At 36.5% G+C, this 21,981-nt stretch overlaps 1 protein-coding gene across 1 annotated transcript in view; it reads left to right on the forward strand.

Moving 5' to 3' along the window:
- The window catches only part of LOC126418484 (protein sneaky), a 292,665-nt gene that overhangs the window by 228,713 nt on the left and 41,971 nt on the right, over positions 1-21,981 (forward strand). Inside the window, exon 11 of the mRNA XM_050085304.1 lies at positions 18,405-18,518. Within this exon, the coding sequence (XP_049941261.1) occupies positions 18,405-18,518 (114 nt within the window). The remainder of the gene's footprint in view (positions 1-18,404; positions 18,519-21,981) is intronic.

A 21,981-nucleotide genomic window follows, 5' to 3' on the forward strand; every position in this document is an offset into this window, starting at 1 on the left:
TTCAGACTTCATGTGAATATCCATAAAACCATACAACACATAAAATTCAACAACATATCCAAATGTAACAATCTTGTATTAAATATATCAATGTAAAGATTAAAAACCGTTCACCCAGTGCCCAAAGGCAAAGCACGCTGCTTAGAAAATGTGGTTAAAATATGAAATCAAATTCCTATACTTATTTACATAGAAAAATGCAACATGAACTGTTTGATAATCTGAAAATAACAAAACTGTATTGTTATAGATCCCACTTAGAACAAGAAAAATGTGAAATGAATCTGGGAAAAATAAATTAAGTTGCAGCAAGAGAAGGTGGTTTTATTTACAAAACAAGTATTTCTTTGCTTGCTATGGAGGATGGCTGTACAAACAAAATTGTTATGGTTAAGTGTCTTTTAATTATGCCTGTCTGCAATTTAACATGTCATATTTATGGTAAGTAGCTATCTGTCTTTTCTACATTATCATTAAAATCTGTGAGAAAAAAGCACATTTGGGTTGAATATGGAGAGTATTGTTCACATCTGGTGATGTCACTGATGAAGATGTTCTTTGAATTTGTTTGACTAACTGCAGTAAAATACTGCTGGCTCAATCACACTCATGACCACACTAGAAATATCATGCTAAGAGAGTATACATTTTAAGCACTGAACATCCTTCTCCAATTTTATCATTTCTCATAAAAGTCAGTCGGATATTGTTGACCAAGAGCTGAGATTTTCTAGAGCACCATTGCTCTGCTACAATACACTACTGCAGCCAGAGAGTGAACTTTTCAAGAGTTTGTGATTTGATAGTTTACAGAGAATTGAAATACAACTGGGTCCTTAAAAAACCTAATCCAATAAAATAGTTTTTGAATATGCTGGCATAAACATTTAGCACATATATCTTCAACACATCTCTAACAGGTAGACTTGGAATGATCCACTTATGATTGTTGCAAGTGTTAAAGATTCTGTTTGTTATACATTGAGAAACTCTCCATGATATACAGTCACTGTAATGAAACTTCTTAAGAAACAGTGACTACTGCAGTGAAGGAATGAACTTTATCAAAAGTGCCATGTCAGAAGCCTTTGATGATTAAAATACCAGAAACTTGTCGAAAGATCTCTCACAATACCCAAAGAAATTGTGGTCATATATAAATGTTGTCAGGGCACCAGAGTTAGTACCCAGACACTTATATCTACATCTACATCTACATTCATACTCCGCAAGCCACCTGACGGTGTGTGGCGGAGGGTACCCTCAGTACCTCTATCAGTTCTCCTTTCTATTCCAGTCCCGTATTGTTCGTGGAAAGAAGGATTGTCGGTATGCTTCTGTGTGGGCTCTTATCTCTCTGATTTTATCCTCATGGTCTCTTTGCAAGATATACATAGGAGGGAGCAATATACTGCTTGACTCTTCGGTGAAGGTATGTTCTCGAAACTTTAACAAAAGCCCGTACCGAGCTATTGAGCGTCTCTCCTGCAGAGTCTTCCACTGGAGTTCATCTTTCATCTCCGTAACAAATACCAAAAATGAGGGTAACAAACCAAAATCACAAATGTTCTTCTACTAAGAGGGTTTGAGAAGTAATGCTCCATTTTAACTCACACACCACGGTGCAGGTGAATGATATAGATGTTCGTGTCCAAGACATTAAGAAACAGGTGAAATTCCTAAACTTAAACAAGGCTCTAAGGTTTTATGGAATCCGTGTTGGATTCAGTACGGAATTTTCAGTTAAATTAGCTTCCATTTTAACGATAAATATACCACAGATCTCTGAAACAAAAATCTGTGTACAGTGGTTGAAAGGGAGCACAGGTCGCTCCCGTCTAAAAGAAAGGCGGTACAAGTTATTCACAAAATTACTGTCTAATTTCATTGAATGCATCTATTGTGGAATCCGAGCATTGTTGTAGTAGCTGCCTGCAGTCTGAAAACTAGTTTGATGCAACTCTCCATACTAGTCTATCCTGAATAACAACTCTGAACCTATATCCATTTGAAGCTACTTCTTGTATTCATGCCTATGTCTCCCTCTACAATTTTTAGCCCTCACAGTTCCCTACATTACCAAATTGATGATTTCATGATGCTTCAGGATGTGTCAGTTGATCCCTTCTTTTAATCAATTTGTGCAACAAATTTCTTTTTTCTCAAATTCAGTCCATAGTTCCTCATTAGTTATCTGATCTCCAACCTCATCTACAGTATTTTTCTGTAGTACCACATTTCAAAAGCTTTATGTTCTATTCTTTCTTGAACTGTTTATTGTCCTCATTTCATTTCGGTACAAGGCTACACACCAGACAAATATCTTCAGAAAAGACTTACCAACAATCAAATTTATATTCACTGTTAACATATTTTTGTTTTACACAAGTGTTTTTCTTGCTATTGCCAGCCTGTATTTTATGCCCAGTCTATTGTGGCCATCATCAATGATTTTGTTGCCCAAATAGCAGAACTAGTCTATTACTTTTAGTACCTCATTTGCTAAACTAATTCCCTCAACATCTCCTGAGTTAATTCTACTGCATCCCAATACCATTGTTTTACTTTTGTTTATGTTCATTTCATAATACTTTTTCAAGACACCAATCCATTCCACTCAACTGCCCTCCCTAGTTCTTTGCCATCTATGACAGATTTACAAAGCCATCACCTACCTGTGAAGTTTATATTTCTTCCCCCTAACTGTAGTTCCCTTTCAAATTTCTCCTTGGTTTCCATACTGCTTTCTCAATATACAGTTTGGATAATATTGGGTATAGGCTACAACCTTTTCTCACTCCCTTCTCAACCTCTGCTCCACTTTCATGTCCTATGACTCATATAACTACAGTCTGGTTTCTGTACAAGTTGTAGATAATGTTTTGCTTGCTGTTTTTAATTCTTGCTATCTTCGGAATTTTAGAGAGTGTATTCTTGTTAATAATGTCAAAAGCTTTCTCCAAGTCTCCAATAGCTGTAAATGTTGGTTTACCTTTCATTGACCTATCTTCTAAGGTGAACTGTAGGATTAATATGAGCTTGTGTGTTCCTTCATTTTTCTGGAATCCAAACTGCTCATCCCTGAGATTGGCTCCTACCAGATTTTCTAGTCTGTAAATAATTAGTGTCAATATTTTGCAACCATGACTTATTAAACTAACAGTTCAGTAATATTCTGTCTTGCCAGCACCTGCTTGCCTTTGAATTGGTATTATTACATTCTTCTTGAAGTTGGAGGATACTTTGCCAGTCTCATACTGTCTGTCCAAAGGAAGCTGTACACTTTACTTTTTTTTTTCTAGATACCCACAGTGTGGTAGAGATGTCAGTTGCAAGGATTGCTGTTAGATGCTCAAAGCTTTAATTGAAATACCACTTGTTCCCAAGACCACAGTATTTTCAAAACAGCACCCACACAGCAACAGAAGGAATTTCGTGCTGTCAATTACATAAAGACAACATCCATTATAACTGTTCACAGCAACTTTTGGTGACAGTTTGGGGTTGATCCACCTGACAAGAACTCCACTGAACACTGGCATAGACAACTCACGGAGACAGTGCACGTATGCAAAGATAAAAGCACCATTCATCCTTCAAATCCAGTGTAGACAGTGGATATAGTTTAGCAGTTCTTCCAATGCAGCCTCACAGAGTCTGTTAAAAAGGCAACTGAAGAGTCAGCATTGCCTCACTCAACAGTCCAGGATAATCTTCGCAAGAATTTGAAATTCAAGGCTTACAAGCTGTGACTTGTGCAGGTATTCAATGAAGACAAAAAAAACTTCATCTGTCTTCAATGTAGACATGTTAGGAATCCAGAAAAATTGTTATTTTTATGGGTGGGTAGTCTCCAGTGATGAAGTGACCTTCAACATCAATGACAAAGTTAATAGGCATAATGTTTGGATCCAGGGTTCAGAACAACTGTAATGAATCATTGACCATGTCAGAGAGTCTCCAAAGTTGAATGTCTTTTCTGTCATGTTCAGATTGAAACTTTATGAGCCATTTTTCTTTGCAGAAAGTACAGTTATGGGACTTTTGTATCTTGACATGCTCCAGATGTGGTTTAAACAACAATTTGAGAAGAAATTCCAAGATTTTGTTTTCAGACAAGATGGAGCTCCACTTCACATTCATAATGTTATTAGAGGATATCTGAATGAACGTCTCCCACAGCACTGAATGGGTTGTACTGCCCCTGATAATGAAACATTATTGTGATGGTCCCTGAGGTCTTCAGACATGACACCATGCGACTTATTTTTATGGGGCTTTGTCATAGACATGTCCTCATCCAAGCATTGCCTCAGAATCTGAGAGAGCTATGAGAGTGGATCATTGAAGCCTTTGCTGCTATTATGAGACACATGTTGATTCAAATATAGGAGGAAATGGACTGTTGACTAAATAGCCGCCATGTCATGCAGGGTACCAATATTGAATCTTTGTAATGTAGGTAACAACTATGATATATATTACCTCACTTTTGGAATATAAAGGACTTTTTACACACCAGGTGAATCGTTTTGTCACGGCTGACTCTCCTAGGCAACTCAAGAATTCTGAGGGAATGTTGTCTTCTCTTTGTTTCAGTCTAGGTGTTTTAGTGCTCTGTCAAATTCTTCTTGTGGTATTATATCTGCCATCTCATCTTTATTTATTTTCTCTTCTCTTTCCATAAAATTATGTTGAAGTTTATTCTCCTTATATAGTCTTTCTATATATTCTTTGCACTTTTCCCTTCTTTGCTTAGTATTTGTTGAGCTCTTGATATTCATGGAGCCACTTTTCTTTTCTCCAGAGGTCTCGGGGTCTGTTTAATATTTCTATAGGTGGCACCTGTTTTTCTGGTAGTCATGCATGCCTCTACAACAATGCATTTGTCCTGTAGCCATTCTCACTTAGCCATATTGCATTTGCATTTACTGTGAACTTAATTATGTTAGATATTCATATTCCCATCCACCTACTTCATTTAATGGATTTTTATATTTTCTCCTTGTGTCAATGAAATTTAATATCTCTTATGTTATCCAAAGGTTTCCATTAGACCTCATCTTTTTACCTGTTTAATCCTCTACGGCAGTAACTGTTTTGTATTTGAAAATATCCATTCATCTTCTGTTGTATTATTCTCTCCTGTTCCAGTCAAACACTGTCTAACATTTCCACTGAAATGCTCAAGAACTTCTTGGTCTTCTAACTTATCCAAGTCCAGAATGGATTCCGTCAACAATGGTCATGTGAAGCCCATCACATTGTAATATCACATGACAACCTGAAAGCCGTAGATTAAGTTAAACAGTGGATGAAGAATTTCTTGATTTTCAAGAAGTTTTCTTCAGTATCACACCAATGTTTATTAGCAAGAGTGTGGTCATATGGCATATTATACAAATCCTGTAACTGGATTGATCATTTCTAGCTATGGAGGATGCAGCCTGTTATCTTAGATGGAGTGTAAAAGTAGAAGTAATTTCTGGTATGCCCCAGGGAAGTGTACTGCCCATGTATATCAATAACCTGGCAGACAATATTAATAGTAGCTTCATGATGCAGTAATCCATAATACAATGCTATTATAGGTAGTGGGGAGTGAGCATGGTAATCACTTAATTGGCAAGGCAAGAGCATTAAAGATCTTCTTCTGTACTACTCTTAAGTTAACATGCTCATAGTGGATATCACCTTTTCTTTAGTGTCATGACGTATGAAACACATCAGAGAGAATACATATTGAGCAGTGAATGTGGAAATTTCATGTGGCTCTAGGCTCCCACTCATGATTCCTATGGCTCCGTTCTGTGCACATAGCACTTTTCTGTCTAGTGGCTGATTTCCCAAAAATATGATATCATATGCCACAATGGCATGAAAATAACCATGATAAGCAGATTTAATGGTTTCCATATTTCTGTAAGAACAAACAGTGTGTAAAGTATAAGTTTCGAAGTTCAATCTTTTGCACAGATCCAGGATGCAGTTTGACCACTTAAGTTTGCTATCAGTATGTAAGCTCAAGTAATTTGAACTATCCATCCTAGATATCTGCTGGTCACCTATTTTTTCTCTTATTTCTTCATCTCTGCTGGTTGTGTGAAACTGGATATAATTTGTTGTAGTGTGATTCACAAAAAGACCATTTATGTTAACCAGTTCACAATATCCCTAAAAAAAATTAACTGACACCTCAAGTTTGTATAATGAACTATAAGTCATGCAGTGTCATCAGAAAAGTTGGTGAATTTACAATAGTATATAAAAAAGGTAGATAATGAAAAGTATGAACCCCACAACTGAGCCATGAGGCACTCCATGTGTGATGGTGCCACACTCTGATGATGCTGAATGCCTTCTCGAGGTATCCAGTACAACTTTCTGCTTGAAAAATACAAATCAAGCCACTTCTCAGCTTCACCACTTATATCTAAATATATAGCTTTGTATAAAAGCATTTGGTGACTGACACAATTAAATGCTTTTGTTAGGTCACAAAATATTCCAACCATCTTCATGTTTTTGCTCTGCAAAATCAAATATTGCATATTGTTGATGACCCCTCTGAAAACCAAACTGACCCCTTCTGATGATATTATGCTAACCTGAAGTGCTTAACAATCCTGGCATGCAGTAATTTCTCAAAGCTGCTGGAAAGTCAGTAGTGAGACTTATGGACAGTTTGCAGTATCTGTCTTATTTCCCTTCTTACACAATGGTCTTACAACTGCATGTTTAAGCATTGCTTAAGTGATGTATTGAACATGTGGCACAGGATTTTACTTACATGGCTAAGCAGTATTTTGATAATGTGATAATCATGTTGTCAACTCCAGTAGGGTTTTTATTTTTCAGAGATTTAGTGAATCCTTCAATTTCCAGGATAGTGACTGTAGTTACTTGGATATTTTGTACTGTGCTAGGGATGCTCACTTGCAGAAAATTCATGGCTGGATTTATGGAGCCTTGTGATCCTGTTTGTTGTGTTGCTGTTAAAAGAGTTTGTTAAATGTCTCAGTAGGTGTTTTTTATCACTAACATGGTGATTCTCATTTTTTGTTTAGATATTTTCACTGCAAACTGAACTTTTCCTGTTTTCTTCTTTACAAAATTCCAAATAGTTTTTAATTAAATTTAATTTTTGCCTACAAGAACAATGCAGAATCTGTAGTAGAAATAAGTTCATAGATGAGCAGGAGTGTAAGATCTATGTCCTTTAGGTGTAGTTACAACACACAAAGGAGGAACTACATAGGTAGAGGAGGGTGAAGGGTGCTGGGGAACGGGAACTGGCAGTTGGTAATAAGGCAGCTAGGAGGAGGAGGTATTCAGACAATTATACTTTGCGTGTATGCAATAGATTTGACCAAATGTCAGAGTTGAGTGGAGAGGAGCCTCTTGTAGCTTTAGGTGTAGGAAACATGCAGCAGTCCTCAGCAGTTAGGAGGCCTAGGTAGAGGTGTGGGCCAGCAGTTGCAGGAAGTGTTGGGGAGTGAGTACCAGGTCACCAGCACTGTGAAGCCTAGTACAGGGTTGGCTCAGGTGACTGACAGCATAGGGGAGATATGTAGGAATTAGGAATTTTACGAAAGAGGATCAGGTAGTGATAGTGGGTGGGGCAGGGGATTCTCTTGACAGGGATGGTGAATATGATGCAGGTGACCTGGTAAAGATAGCTACTCAAACTAGTGGCACTAATGTGGATTTTGTGCAGCTCTTTCAGTGTCATGATTGGCCGCATCTTAATGCGGCTGTTAGGCGCATTAACATGGAGCTGGAGAAGGCTCGGATGGCAGAGGGCATGGATCACATTGCCATGGTGCCAGTTGAGTCTAACAGTCGATCGGGTTTCACTAGGCACAGCCTGCACCTCAGTAAGTAAGGGAAAGGGAGGTTGGCAAAGCTTATAGGTGTAGTGGGTGGTGGTGGGATCACCCATGGAAAAATTCCTTTTTTTAGATTGAAGTCAGCTGATAGGTATACCTGCTTAAGGGAAGTCCCTCTAACTAAGGGCTCACCTTCAGAGCACATCATGTTTCCAAGTAGAGAAAGGACTCTCAAGCATATGATGGAGTGTCTAGCAGAATATTAAAGTACTGTGCTGCACATGTTAGCCCTGTATTTAGCCATATCTGTAATTTTTCCTTTAGGAATGCTCAGTTTCCTGAATGAGTAAAGTACTCAGTAGTAAAGCCGCTTTATAAAAATGGAGAAAGGGATAATGTAGATAATTTTAGACCTATCTCTAAGCCATCAGTGTTTGCTAAAGTTATTGAAAAGGCTGTGTACGTAAGAATAATTGATCATTTTATATAACATGACTTGCTATAAAATGAACAGTTCAACTTTAGATATCATTTAACAACTGAAAATCCTATATTCTCTTTTCTCTGTGAGGTACTGGATGGGTTAAACAAAAGGTTTCAAAAGCTAGGCAAATGTTTTGATTTAACTAAGGCGTTTGATTATGGAATACAGGGAGTAGCTCACAATTTGTTCACCTTTTACTTTACCAACAGGCAGCAAAAGGTCGTTATTCACAGTGTTGAGAATGGCTGTGATGTGTGGACCAAGTGGAGTACGGTCAAATGGGGGGTGCCCAAGGGATCAGTGTTGGGGCCACTCCTATTGCTTATTTATATAAATGATATTCTCTGTAGTATTACAGGTTACTCTAAAATATTTCTGTTTGCTGATGACACTAGCTTGGTAGTCAAGGACGTTGTGTGCAGCATTGGCACTGTGTCAAATAGTGCATTTCATGACGTAAGTGCATGGCTTGTAGAAAATAAACTTACACTAAGTCACAGTAAGACTCAATTTTTACAGGTTCTAACACACAATTCAACAAAACCTGACGTTTTAATTTCACTGAATGGGCATTTGATTTGTGAAACTGAACAATTCAAATTTCTAGGTGTTCAGATAGATAATAAACTGTTGTGGAAAGCCCATGTTCAGGATCTTGTTCAAAGACTTAATGCTGCCACTTTTACTATTCAAACATTATCTGAAGCTAGTGATCGTTCGACATGAAAATGAGTCTACTTTGCTTATTTTCATTCGCTTATGTTGTATGGTATTATATTCTGGAGTAATTCTTCCCATTCTAAAAGAATATTTTTGGCTCAGATATGGGGGGTTCGAGCAATAAGTGGTGCAAGTCCATGAACCTCTTGTCGACCCCTGTTCATGAGTCTGGGTATGTTGACATTGGCCTCTCAATATATATATTCCTTCCTGTTATTTCTTGTTAACAATATTAGCTTATTCCCAAGAACAAGCAGCTTTCACTCAGTAAACACACGGCAAAAATAAAACCTGCATTTGGATCGGACTTCCTTGTCTCCTGCGTGAAAGGTGTGCAGTATACTGCTGCATCCATTTCAATAAGCTACCACAAGAACTCAAAAATCTTAGCAGCAATCCATGCATTTTCAATCGAAACTGAAAAGTTTCCTCATGGATCACTTCTCCTATTCTGTTGAGAAGTTCCTTGAAAAATTAAGCTTATTCTTGTTGTGTTGTTGATTACATTTAATTAAATTTATGGCTTGACTTATTTTGGGTTCATAAACATTTTATTTTTATCTGTTCTTACTTTCATGTTGTAATTTCATATACTGACACATTCCATGACCTTGGAGATTTGCTCCTCAATTTGGTCCTATGGAACTTGACATGTAAATAAATAAAAAATAAATAACATGTTCTCTGGTGCCTGTATGGTCTTCTTAAGAATTGAATTGTATGGTTTGTAATGGCTAATCTTATTGAGATGATTTGACCTCTTGGCTGCTTCATAAAACTTCCTTTTCATTCTACAAGAAATTTTGATACACTCAGTTATCCAAGGCCTGCAGCCTGATTTTGACAGACTTTCCCTCCATAACATTTTAAGAAATGTTTCTTCATACAGACTTGTAACCTCATTCATAAATGTATTAAATTTGGAGTTAACATCAATAGCAGCATATACATGAGACCAGTCCACAAGCTGTAGCTGATGATTACAACAGTTTTCCATGGTGTGTCTGTTTCTAGTCCTCCTATTTTTACAAATGAAATTTATTTTTCTTTGCACATTTATTTGGTTTATGGTGAAGTAATGCCAATCACAGTTAGAGATGCCATTTATAATATTTTTCACAGTTAAATTATTACAAGCTTCCTTTTCTACATATATTTTGTCTGTTAAAGTACTAGAACAGGCTCTTCACACAAGACAGAGGGTCTAACACTTTACTAAGTTGCAAGACCACATCAGGTGTTCAAGGTCTGTTCTGTTTCCCTCTTCTGTTAGAAAGTTGGCATTAAAGTGACCCGTTACAATTAATGTTGTAGTTTTTCTAGATAGCACCATATAGCAGGAGGGCTACTTGACAAGAAATGAGCATTTGAACATGGCAAGAAGACAAAAGTACGCATTAGAGTGTGATAAAAGACATGTATCTGATGGGCCAAGACTCAAACATGGCACAACATTTTAACTTGTAATAAATGTTTTTTCAGTACGAATTAAATTTTTGAGGTTTGCTAAAGAGAAAATAGAAAAAAGAGTATTTCCCACATTTCTCATTTTGTCCTTGGTGAATCTGATCAGCCTGATAACTGATGTTAGGACTTCACTTTTTTCCTCTCTCAAGTTGGGAGGATGTATTTATTCAGAAATATGAATTTGTTTGACTGCTAGTTGTGTAATGAAGTGACCATATATTGAAATAAATGTGAGTCTGAGTGGCGTGTTGCAGCAGCACTGAGAACAGGTGAGCACAGCACATTGTCACTGTAATAATTCAACAAGGCCATCACAAAGTTGCGAGGCATGTTAGATTGTTGAAATAGGAAATGTAGTGGCACTGAGCAGACTAGTGCAGTAAGAGGCTTGTCAGATTTCCACAATGACAGTGGCAGTGGTGTTTTAGGATAAGTGATTAGAAGTGCTGCATATGCACAACAAATGCATTGCTGATGACTACACATACTGGACATTTTTGTAATGAAATCACTCTTAGCCTTGCAGTCCTATCAAAGCGACAGGGCTGTGCCAGACAAGGATACCACTTGGACCTCCCAGTAGAAGTCACTAATTTGAAGCTACCACAGGATAACAGCTCTATGGACTAAGTCCTTCCCTAGACTTAGTGTCATGGTGCAGTTAGCTAGTCCAGTTCAATTCCAGCAGCATGGACTACTGCTCCCCATGTACACCAATTGTCTACCACCATTGCGGGATGGACGTCTCATCATGCTAGGTGTCCACCATCCTGCTGCAGCTGAAGTACTGCACAACATCATAGCAGGTATACCATCAGTGAGTACAAACAGCTGATGTGGAGACACATGGCCAATGTAAATGAGACCACCAGAACTCAGTGGAGTAACTATGTCAGCATCAAAGAGCCAACCCAGCAGAACTGAGCAGCCAGCCAGCCACTGTCCTGGTGTATCAAGCAAAACAGAATTTGTTATATTTGCAGCTGCCTTTCTGTGGAGCCTCCTGGGCAACCACCTTGCCTCCTCCATCAGTTCACACCTGCCTGGCTGATAGCTGTCCCAACATTGTTGGTTAGTTTGTTAGTTTCTATTCCATAGACCAGAATCATGACAAATATTATGAAGTAGAATGTGCCAACAGAACTAACATAGAATGCTTATATACAACTAAAAATAAATGCTGACCATTTACAGATTTTTTTTTTTTTGTGATTCAAGAATTGTTCCAAGGAGTTGTCAAGAAGAAATGTCTTTAATCTACATCTGAAAAGACTTCTGCTGTTTGCCAGACATTTTATTTCCATGGGCAGATTGTCAAAGAGTTTTACAGCTGCATATTCTTCCCCATTCAGTGCCAACTTTAGATTCATTAGAAGGCTAATAAACATCATTTCCCTTCTAGTGTTGTACTTGTGAATATCTCCATTACTCTCAAACTTAAAAAGATGGATTATTAGTAACAATTTTTATGAGTGAATAAATTTAATATGAGAGTGTGGTTAATATTCCCAACTGTTTAAAGAGCTATCTGCAAGATTTACATTTGTGAACTCCACACATAATATTATTTACTTTCTTTTGCACAATTAATGTTTTTTGCCTAAATGAGCAGTTACCCCAGAATATCATCCCATAAAGTAAAAATGAATGAAAATATGCAAAATGTGTTAAATTACTGACTTTTATGCCTCCAAAGTTGGCAATTATTCTGATGACAAAAGTCGCTGAACCCAAATGCTGTAGCAGACCTACAGTTTAACTTTTCATCAATTTGCATGCCTAATCACTTACAATTTTCTGCTCCATATATTTTTTCTTGTTGCTATACAAGGTTAAGGGGACATTGTATGTGAAATCTGTTGAAATGTTACATTTTCTGTTTCCTACTCCATAATGTACTTTGGAATTTTCTGAACATTTTGGTATATAATGTATTAAAATCAGACAATTGTGAGATCTTCAAATAATATTTTGAATGTTGACGTGTGATTGTCAAATTTTGCAGCTACACAGGTGACAGTGGTAAGAGTAATGATATTATGGACAACTTCATTACTGATCTGTAAATCCTTACACAAGTTCTTTCTGAAACTGTCTCATGCTGTCTTTGTGGTGGTGAAGTTAAACTTTGCATGTTGTTTGGCGCCGTGTGCCTAAAAATGTATTTGTTGGTCTTATGACTCTAAAGGTAGCAGTGTCTGATGCTGTAATAACTTTTAATAGTGGGAACTAAGAAAGACTTAAGGTTCTGGAGAAGTTAGGAGCAAGATTTGGACAGGACACAGCTGAAGGACTGCGGGAACTGGATGAGCTTCATGTACGTGAAGCAGAGTTAGCTGCTCAGCACATGACAAAAGAAGCAAGAAAGAAAAGGAGGAGGCAAGCACTGGGCTGTTGTGACACTGAAGGAGACACAGACATGGGCCAGGACAATTCTAATGCATAAAAGACACAGAAATGTAAGTCTGTATAAGAATTTGTAATTAAAACAACTTTTAAACCTCAATATCTCTGAACTGCATTTTTTGCAATAAATGACCCATTTTCTAAAAAAGTTCTAATGGTAGAGACATGAAATTTTCACAGCATGCCAAGTGTGAGATTCAACACATATTGAACTAGAATAATTAAAATATCCTGAGTTGTTTTGTTTTTATGTTCATTTATTTACAAAATTCTATCAAAAAATTGAGTGTTTGGGAAAAAAAAGAAGATAACCAGCCCTGCAGTACAATTTTAGTAATAATTCTAGTTCCGTGTATCTAGAAAGGTGCATTCAATAATTATGGAAAATTGTAAGTTTGTGTCTTAAAAAGTTTCCAAGCTAATGGGTCACAAAATTCGATAATTTAACATCGGTGGCATTGTATCTCCTACATACAATGTCCCTTTAATAGGAGTTGGAATATGTTGAAATGCAATTTATCAGTTTAAAGCTAGCCCATTTGTTCAAAATCTTTCAGCAATTTTCACATCATTTACTACTTTCTCTACTGATGCTTCTTTGCTTTGCTTCACAAAAATGTCTGTATCATGAGTGGCCAGGATTAATTCTGCCTCCTGATTCAAATAAATTAGCAGATTGTTAACATAACACAAGGACACTAGGGCTTTGATGATCAAACACTGTAGCACTGTCATTCAAATTTCTCTCTACCCAGGTGTTGTGGTATCCCTCTTCAAGCACACTCATACAGTAGCTTGTAAGGGGATGGGGGGCTAGACCTGGGGGTATGGAGAATTTCTGATATTTTGAAAGATGAATGGCGAATTGTAAGATGCCACTAAAAAGTTCCAGTTTTGACCCTTTTAAAAATATGTGTTACACCAACTTTTAAATCGTTTTCTTGAAAGAAAGACTCCTAGCTACACTATATTTTTTCTTTTCACTGGCCGCCAGGTATGGACACTCTTATCCCTCTTTGTATAATTCAAACAGCCTAGAGGGTAACTTTCTGTATTGTGTTTCTTAATTGAGAATTGGAAATGAAATGCAAATGAGCATTTGGCGTTGTTGGCCGGGAGGCCCCTTGCGGGGCAGGTCCGGCTGCCTTGGTGCAGGGCTTATTACATTCGACGCCACAGTGGGCAACCTGCGCCCGGATGAGGATGAAATGATGATGAAGACAATGCAACACCCAGTCCCTGTGTGGAGAAAATCTCCGACCCAGCCGGGAATTGAATCCAGGCCCATAGGACAGCAATCCATCACGCTGACCACTCAGCTGTCGGGCCAAACAATTAAGAATTAAGCCAGGCATTTGCTGAACAATATATTCCAAAAAAACTTAACCTCTCTAATAGAGTACTGTGACTGACACAATCAATTGTCTTTGATGAATCACAGCACATCCCAATTGACAATATTTTATCATTTAAAGATTTTGTTATGTGCTCCATAAATGATAAATAGCTGACTCAGTATAATGGTCATTTTGGAATCCAAACTGTGATTGGCTAAGTATCCCATTACCACACAGGTGGATGACAACTGTGGAGTACATTACAGCCCCAAAAATTTTAGAAAATAACGTAAGGAGTGACACAGGATGGTTATCGACATCTGTGGAGACATCTCTTTTTACAGAGAGGCCTGAGAAAACACCCTGAGTTAATACTGCATTACATTGACTATGAATATTACATATTATAGGGCCACAACTTTTTAGTGGCTTATTGGAAATATTATCCATCCCTCTTGAACTTTTAGTTTTTAAAGACATGATAATATTACTTATGTCAGCTGGGGATGTGAGATTAATTTGCATTTCACTAAAAGTCTTGTATGTTGCTTCTTCAATGTTCTGCTTTGCTTTCTCTTCTGAACTATTTGCACCAATTTTGTTGCCTGTTTTTAAAAAGTAATTATTAAAAATATCTGATACACATAAACTGTCTTTTACAATACTCCCGTTTCCTGTAACAGAAATCATGCCATCTTCTATGGCTTCTTTCCCTGTCTCTTCTTTAATGATATTCCATATTGATTTTATTTTATAATCATACTTGTCAGTTTTGACAAAATGTGCATACTCTAGATATTTTTACAACTTTTTCCAAATATTTTATTATAGTGTCTATAATAAGAAAGTATTTCTAGGTCATTACTTGTTCTGCTTATTTTGTTCAAGTCCGTTTTTCACTGTGAATAGACTCTGATAACTGAAGTGATCAAAGGTTTCTGTGATTAATTGTTGTTATTACATTTAATTGTATTTTTAAGAAAACTACTTTCAAAACTGGATACAAACTCATTATGAAATATGTTGAATTTAGAGATAGCATTAGACTCATTAAGCACTTCACCCCATTTAACCTTTTTTAAGCTTTCTTTCAAATCTTCCATAGTTTTATCATTAATCAGCCTCACTCTTTTCTTAGAGTCTTTCCTAACTGTCTCATAATTTGACTGGACATCTAACAAGCTGAAAACTCCAAGCATTTCTTTTAAAAATTTGGCATGATGTACAACAGTATGTGTAGATACGTAGTACAAAAGCCATGTTCAGTGAAAAAAAAAAGAGTCGATTTTGAACATGATTGTCAACTAACAGACTATATCCTTCTTAATAAATCATCTGTGTCATCAATAATTTTAGGAGTTATTACTACTGAGAATATTTTGTAACTTAACCAAGGCTTTTGTGGGAGGCCATGATGTCATCATGCAACAGTTAAAATACTATGGAATAGTTGACACCACAAATTCATCTTACCTGTGTTAAAAGAAAATTACTGAAATGTCTGAAAATACCAACACACTATTGGAGATAAATAGATTACAATAAATTTTTGACAATACTTAGTACGTAAAGTTCAGTTCCTCTGATGCAACAGTCTATTCAAACATGTAATTTCAAGGAGTAGATTATGTCCAGTTTTTGGGATTTCAAACAAATAACATAAATAGAAAAACTTGCATCCTTGACATAATGAAGTACTTTGGTTCAAGTTTATTAGTATTGCCATAATTGCAGCTACAACTGACATAAAAATGAGGATGTTAATTTATTCTGCATATTTCCATTCACTAATGAGCTTCTGAATAATTATTGAAGTGACTTTACATAACAAAGATAGAATTTCAGTCTACAGAAGAATGTGAATTATATCTTGTGTTAATTGTGGATGTATGTGCAGAGACATCTTACAAAAATATGACATTTTTACAACTATTTCACAGTAAATACAATAACAAACATTGTTTGCTGTCATTGGTATCTCAGTTTTCCCGTGCAGTGACTATAATACTGAGACTAAAAGACCACTTCTGAAAAAGGCTTAAAAGTGTCTGTCATCAATACAAAAGGAAGTAATATGTGTGGGTATACATATATTCAACAACCTACCATAACATAATAAATGTCTTGTGCTACTGTAATGGAGTTACGTTTGGAATGCTTTAAAGAATTGTTTATTAGCTGTCTCCTCCTGCTTCAATGATCACTGTTTCCACAGTGATTCTTAGAACTAATACATCTGATTATATGTGATATTAAATTTGTGATATTAGAATATTTCTCAATTTTAAGTTGTTATATTGTATTGCACTTCATTAAAAAAAAAATACATCTTTGAATTCATTCCACGTCTCACAGACTTTTTATCCCGTGATTCAAAGAATATGAGTCATCTAATGTAGATTATAATTCTAGTATGTTCTAGTAACCTAAAGGCACTTATATGTTGTGTTGAGCTGTGAATTTCATACTTTGCTGAAAATAATTTATGTTGGTTGGGTACTACATATGCAATTGAAATTTTGCAATGGAATGTGTATACGACTATTTGAGAGATACTGTTATATAAGCAATTAATAACTCAACGTATTACCGCAAACTCATTCCTGTACTGCAAAAGTTTTGTTACTTTTACAGCCTCTCTTGAGAATGTGAGTTCACAGAACAATAAGGTCTGCATTTAGGAAAGCGACAACTTTTTTATTTTATTATTTTGGTCTTAACACAGGACCAAATACAAAATTAATCTTTTTTGAGCAGGTGTTTGGTATTCTCAGTGTGTTATATTGTGCCTAGAAAACGTGAAACATCTGCATGCATTTTATGATGGCATTAACTTACCTGTAGTTGTCTTTCACATTGTGAATTAAGATCATTAATAATTGATACAGCAGTAGTTCGAGAATGGATTAATAGGGACTTAATTTACTGCACATCTGCTCTGAATATAGTGCTACATATATCCCTGCATCAAATAGGAGAGTCCATTGTTATTCTTAAATAGAGTAATTATTAAGAAAGAGCCTGGCTTTTGTTAGCGTGTGATACTATTCAACCATATAGTATTGTTCGCGTACACATAATGTCCTTTATAATTCATGGTAAATATACATTAGAGAGATTTAGTCCACTCAAAATTCCATAGAAAAGTCTATAATTATATCTCAGTCTTGTTCAATCATTTTACAAATGCTATCCTTGTAGTATATTTTAATGTGTCAGAAAATACTCTAGTATTCACTGATTGGATACAAGACAGCACAGTGAAATACAGTACTCACTAAGTAATTGTAATTTATGGAGGTATTCCCTATAACCAGGTGACAGGGAATGTCCTAATAATGGAATCAAAGTGGTTAACTGCACATAAATTTTATTTATGAAGTGCAATATAATAGCGTGTCCACAACTTATCATAGCTCAGAATGCACAGAAGTCTTTGGCTAGTCCACAGATGTTCCTTTCCTCGCTTGCCAGTGATCTCGCTTCCCAGTGATGCGGGCCACAGTCGCTATCTCTATATCTTAATCAAAATTCTATCTCAACCAGACAAGCTAGAGTTTTTTTCATTTTCTTTTTGAAGACTTACTCTACCAGCAATTAATTTTACTCATGTATTTGTAACGGTGTGTCTCAGCTGAAGTCTTGCAAATCTAGTGAATACATATACAACATATTTGTATGAATGATCAGTATGTATCCTTACTTTGTCTGCCACAAAGAAAAAGATATTGAATTGCTGCTTCTAGACTGTTTAGACATGTCAACTACCAAATTAATGAAACATCCACACTTCCTCCTAGGCCAGTTACCAGAAAACTGTGTGTGTGTGTGTGTGTGTGTGTGTGTGAAAGAAAGAGAGGGAGAGAGTAAGTGAGAGTGTTTATATATGCATAAGCACACACAAACTGCTGCACTTTTCTTGTTTGAGTTAATATTGTTATTTTAGACACATCTGTTCCGTTTCTATACTTCCCAAATATTTTTTTACTAGACACAACACAGATTATTGTTTGAGGAAGTATCAAGCAAAAATATAATCTAAATGTAAATATTTTTATAAGTCACTAAAATGATGTATTAGCATGTACTTTATGTTCACCAATAAATAAAAATACTTTAGTTTGATTACTGGTTTTCTTAAGTAGTTTCATATATTTACAGCAAGAGAAGAGGAGAATTTTGTTCCTTTACAATGAAACACTGAAAACTAGAGCTGGCATTCTGCAACACATGAAAGCTACCATTAAACATCAAGCAAGAATAAAACAAATGGAGGTATGAAGGCAGATACTAAGGAATAAACTTGAATAAACTGCCCACCAATAATGTATCACAGTTTAATCCATAACTGATGATAAAACTCTGTTGTCATCTTATTGTTATAGTGGAATTCTAGAACAGAACAAAAATAATTATTGAGAAACAAACTACTATTCATTTTAAGATCGAATTGATGAATGGCAGATAGTGACATAAAAACAAATAAATACATTCAATCAGGAAAAATAATAAATTATGAGACTTCCAAGTGCTTTCAGCAGGAAAAATCTTTAATACTACTGACAGACATATACAAAAGGAAAAGTAATGTACTACCTAATTTTCAGAAGTAATAGTTCCTTCACCGGGGAGGTGAGAGGAGTGGGTTGGGGAAGGTTAAAAATGAAGGCAGGTCACTCGAGACCCAGGATGAGTGAGGTCCATATGTAGTGAAGGCCCATGTGTGTCACATCTGCGTTCCTAGAAGTCCAAAACACAGAAACATATTTGTTTCTTTTATATACTGCCTACCCTGCAAGAACAATATATCCGCAGTGTGGGGATCACATACATCCATTCCCAGCATTCCATGTGAGAAGTGAGAAATTATTGCACATTCAACGTACTATCACTTTGTTTCTATGGTGAGCAGTGCTTTTTCCTCTCAATACATGTGTTTATCATATTTATTGTGGGGTTGCCTCATGCAAAATTTTGAAATGTTAGAATTATAAACTATTTTTATATCATATTGCCTTTCTTTAAAAAATTGCCACTGGACATTAATTGTTAATATTGTGAATATTCTTCATTTACACCATTCTGGAGACAAGTTCAGCTTTAGGAATACTGACAGTGTAGGGAGTACCAGTTTTCTTTTGTATTTAACACTATAGTGGTAGCAGTGATCAAAATGACCCCTGTCATACTTTTTCCATCCTTGTTATATTGAATTTATTTACTGCATTATGAAATCACATGAATTTTCTGAATTTTTTCTCTTCTTTATAATGATCCATTAGAATTTATGAATTATTTATATTTTCTTTGACATTCCATTCGATATACCTACAGTAGTGAATAGGGTGAAATTGACCCCACTGTAAGTACTCTTCTGTATACAGGGTGTTACAAAATGGTATGGTCAAACTTTCAGGAAACATTCCTCACACACAAATAAAGAAAAGATATTAGGTGGACATGTGTCCGGAAACGCTTAATTTCCACGTTAGAGCTCATTTTAGTTTCGTCCACCTACGCTCAATGGAGCACATTATTATGATTTCATATGGGATACTCTACCTGTGCTGCTAGAACATGTGCCTTTACAAGTACAACACAACATGTGGTTCATGTGCGATGGAGCTCCTGCACATTTCAGTCGAAGTGTTCGTACGCTTCTCAACAACAGATTCGGTGACCGATGGATTGGTAGACATGGACCAATTCCATGGCCTCCACACTCTCCTGATCTCAACCCTCTTGACTTTCATTTATGGGGGCATTTGAAAGCTCTTGTCTACGCAACCCCGGTACCAAATGTAGAGACTCTTTGTGCTCGTATTGTGGATGATGCCATTCTCCAGGGCTGCATCAGCGCATCAGGGATTCCATGCGACGGAGGGTGGATGCATGTATCCTTGCTAATGGAGGACATTTTGAACATTTCCTGTAACAAAGTGTTTGAAGTCACGCTTGTATATTCTGTTGCTGTGTGTTTCCATTCCATGATTAATGTGATTTGAAGAGAAGTAATAAAATGAGCTCTAACATGGAAAGTAAGCGTTTCCAGACACATGTCCACATAACATATTTTCTTTCTTTGTGTGTGAGGAATGTTTCCTGAAAGTTTGGCTGTACCTTTTTGTAACACCCTGTATATATAAATTATCCAACAATGAAGTGACAAAAGGCAGCAGTCATGCAAAGCAGTTGCTGCTCATTTTTGCAACTTGGCACATATAAACTCCAATCTACCACTGTTTATATCATGGAATTCAGGTAACAGTCTTTGTCCAAGAGACACATTTTGGAACTTGTATCATCAGCATGGACTTTCTGATGAAGAAGTGTTACACCTCTTAGAGAATTCTGAAGTTGAATTGGAAATTGACGTCACTGATAAAGATGACAATTACGTACTTGAGACAAGTGAAGATGAAGACATTGTGAACCAGGAGTGATTTGTGGAAAAGGATTCATATGCTGATCTATGCCAATCATCACCTCTCTCTTCACAGCAAGTGCAGTTGGAAGCATCCACAAAGATAGTTTCTAGGGATGAAACTGTGTGGAAAATTGCCAAGTTTTCATCTTCTGGAAGAAAGTCGGCTGTGAACTCTCTGAAGGAGAGAGAAGGTCCCAATGCTTATGCTTGCCAACGAATAAACGACTCTGTCACCAGTGCTTTCTGTCTTATTTTTGACAAAACAATGCTACTTCTCATGAATAAATACACAGTATCAAATGTTGGTAAAGTACTAAAAAGCAATTCCTGGACTGTGTCACTTGAGGAGCTGGAGAAACTGATACTCAGGGTGTCATTTGCACAAAATGTATGTCTGGATGATCTCTGTGGAGTGTGTATTAGTGGCTGTTGACTGCTGTATTTAGCTATTGTGGCAATGTTTTGACTGCTTTGGCAACATCTGTTCTACATCTATTACTCCTTGCAGCTATACCTAACACTGCTGCCTTAACACTCCTTTATTAGATTGGTGTTGAGATTCAGCCTTCCAATTCTTGTGAATTATCTCAGGGTCCAGGTATGCTGTGCCCCATGCTTTCTAAGCATTGCACTTCTTTCTTCTGTTCAGATTTCCATAAGTTAAGTGGCTACAAAACAAAACACTGCTTCTCTACTTAAATGAAGTGTAGGTTGGTTCAATTAACTCTGCATATTGTCACAAACTGATAAACGCTTAAACGTTACATGGGAACCAACTAATATTAATGTCTCAAAGACGTGTTGTTAACATACTATGAACTCTCATTGACATTCTGTCTGTGAATAGTATGTAACAACATTCGCTTATATACATCATATTTGTCTTCCTTGGTGGTGATCATCTTCCATGGTACCAGAGCTCCTTCATTCCTCCTTGCTCCAAGAAGTTTACAAATGCTTTCCAGAAGGTAGACTTTCCCACAGTATGTGGCTTGATGTTTGCAAATTAATTATGATCATGGACATCTTTACTCTGAACTCTATCTTTGATGTATTTGATACATGCCTTTCCGTGAATGGTATGGATCACTACATCTGGTCACACTGTTGGGGGCCTACTTTTATCAAGGATATTTTGACAAGGGACAGGTTTCAGGAGCTTCTCAGATTTCTTCATTTTGGTGAAAAATAAACCTGAGCTGAATGCCTGGCATTCAACAAATCACTCTTGTATCTGGAATTTGGAGAGAGTTCACTGAAAACAGTATTTGTTCTTACCACCATGGAGAAAATATGACCATTGATGAGCAA

This window comes from Schistocerca serialis, chromosome 1, assembly GCF_023864345.2.
Source record: "Schistocerca serialis cubense isolate TAMUIC-IGC-003099 chromosome 1, iqSchSeri2.2, whole genome shotgun sequence".
Lineage (NCBI taxonomy): Eukaryota > Metazoa > Arthropoda > Insecta > Orthoptera > Acrididae > Schistocerca > Schistocerca serialis.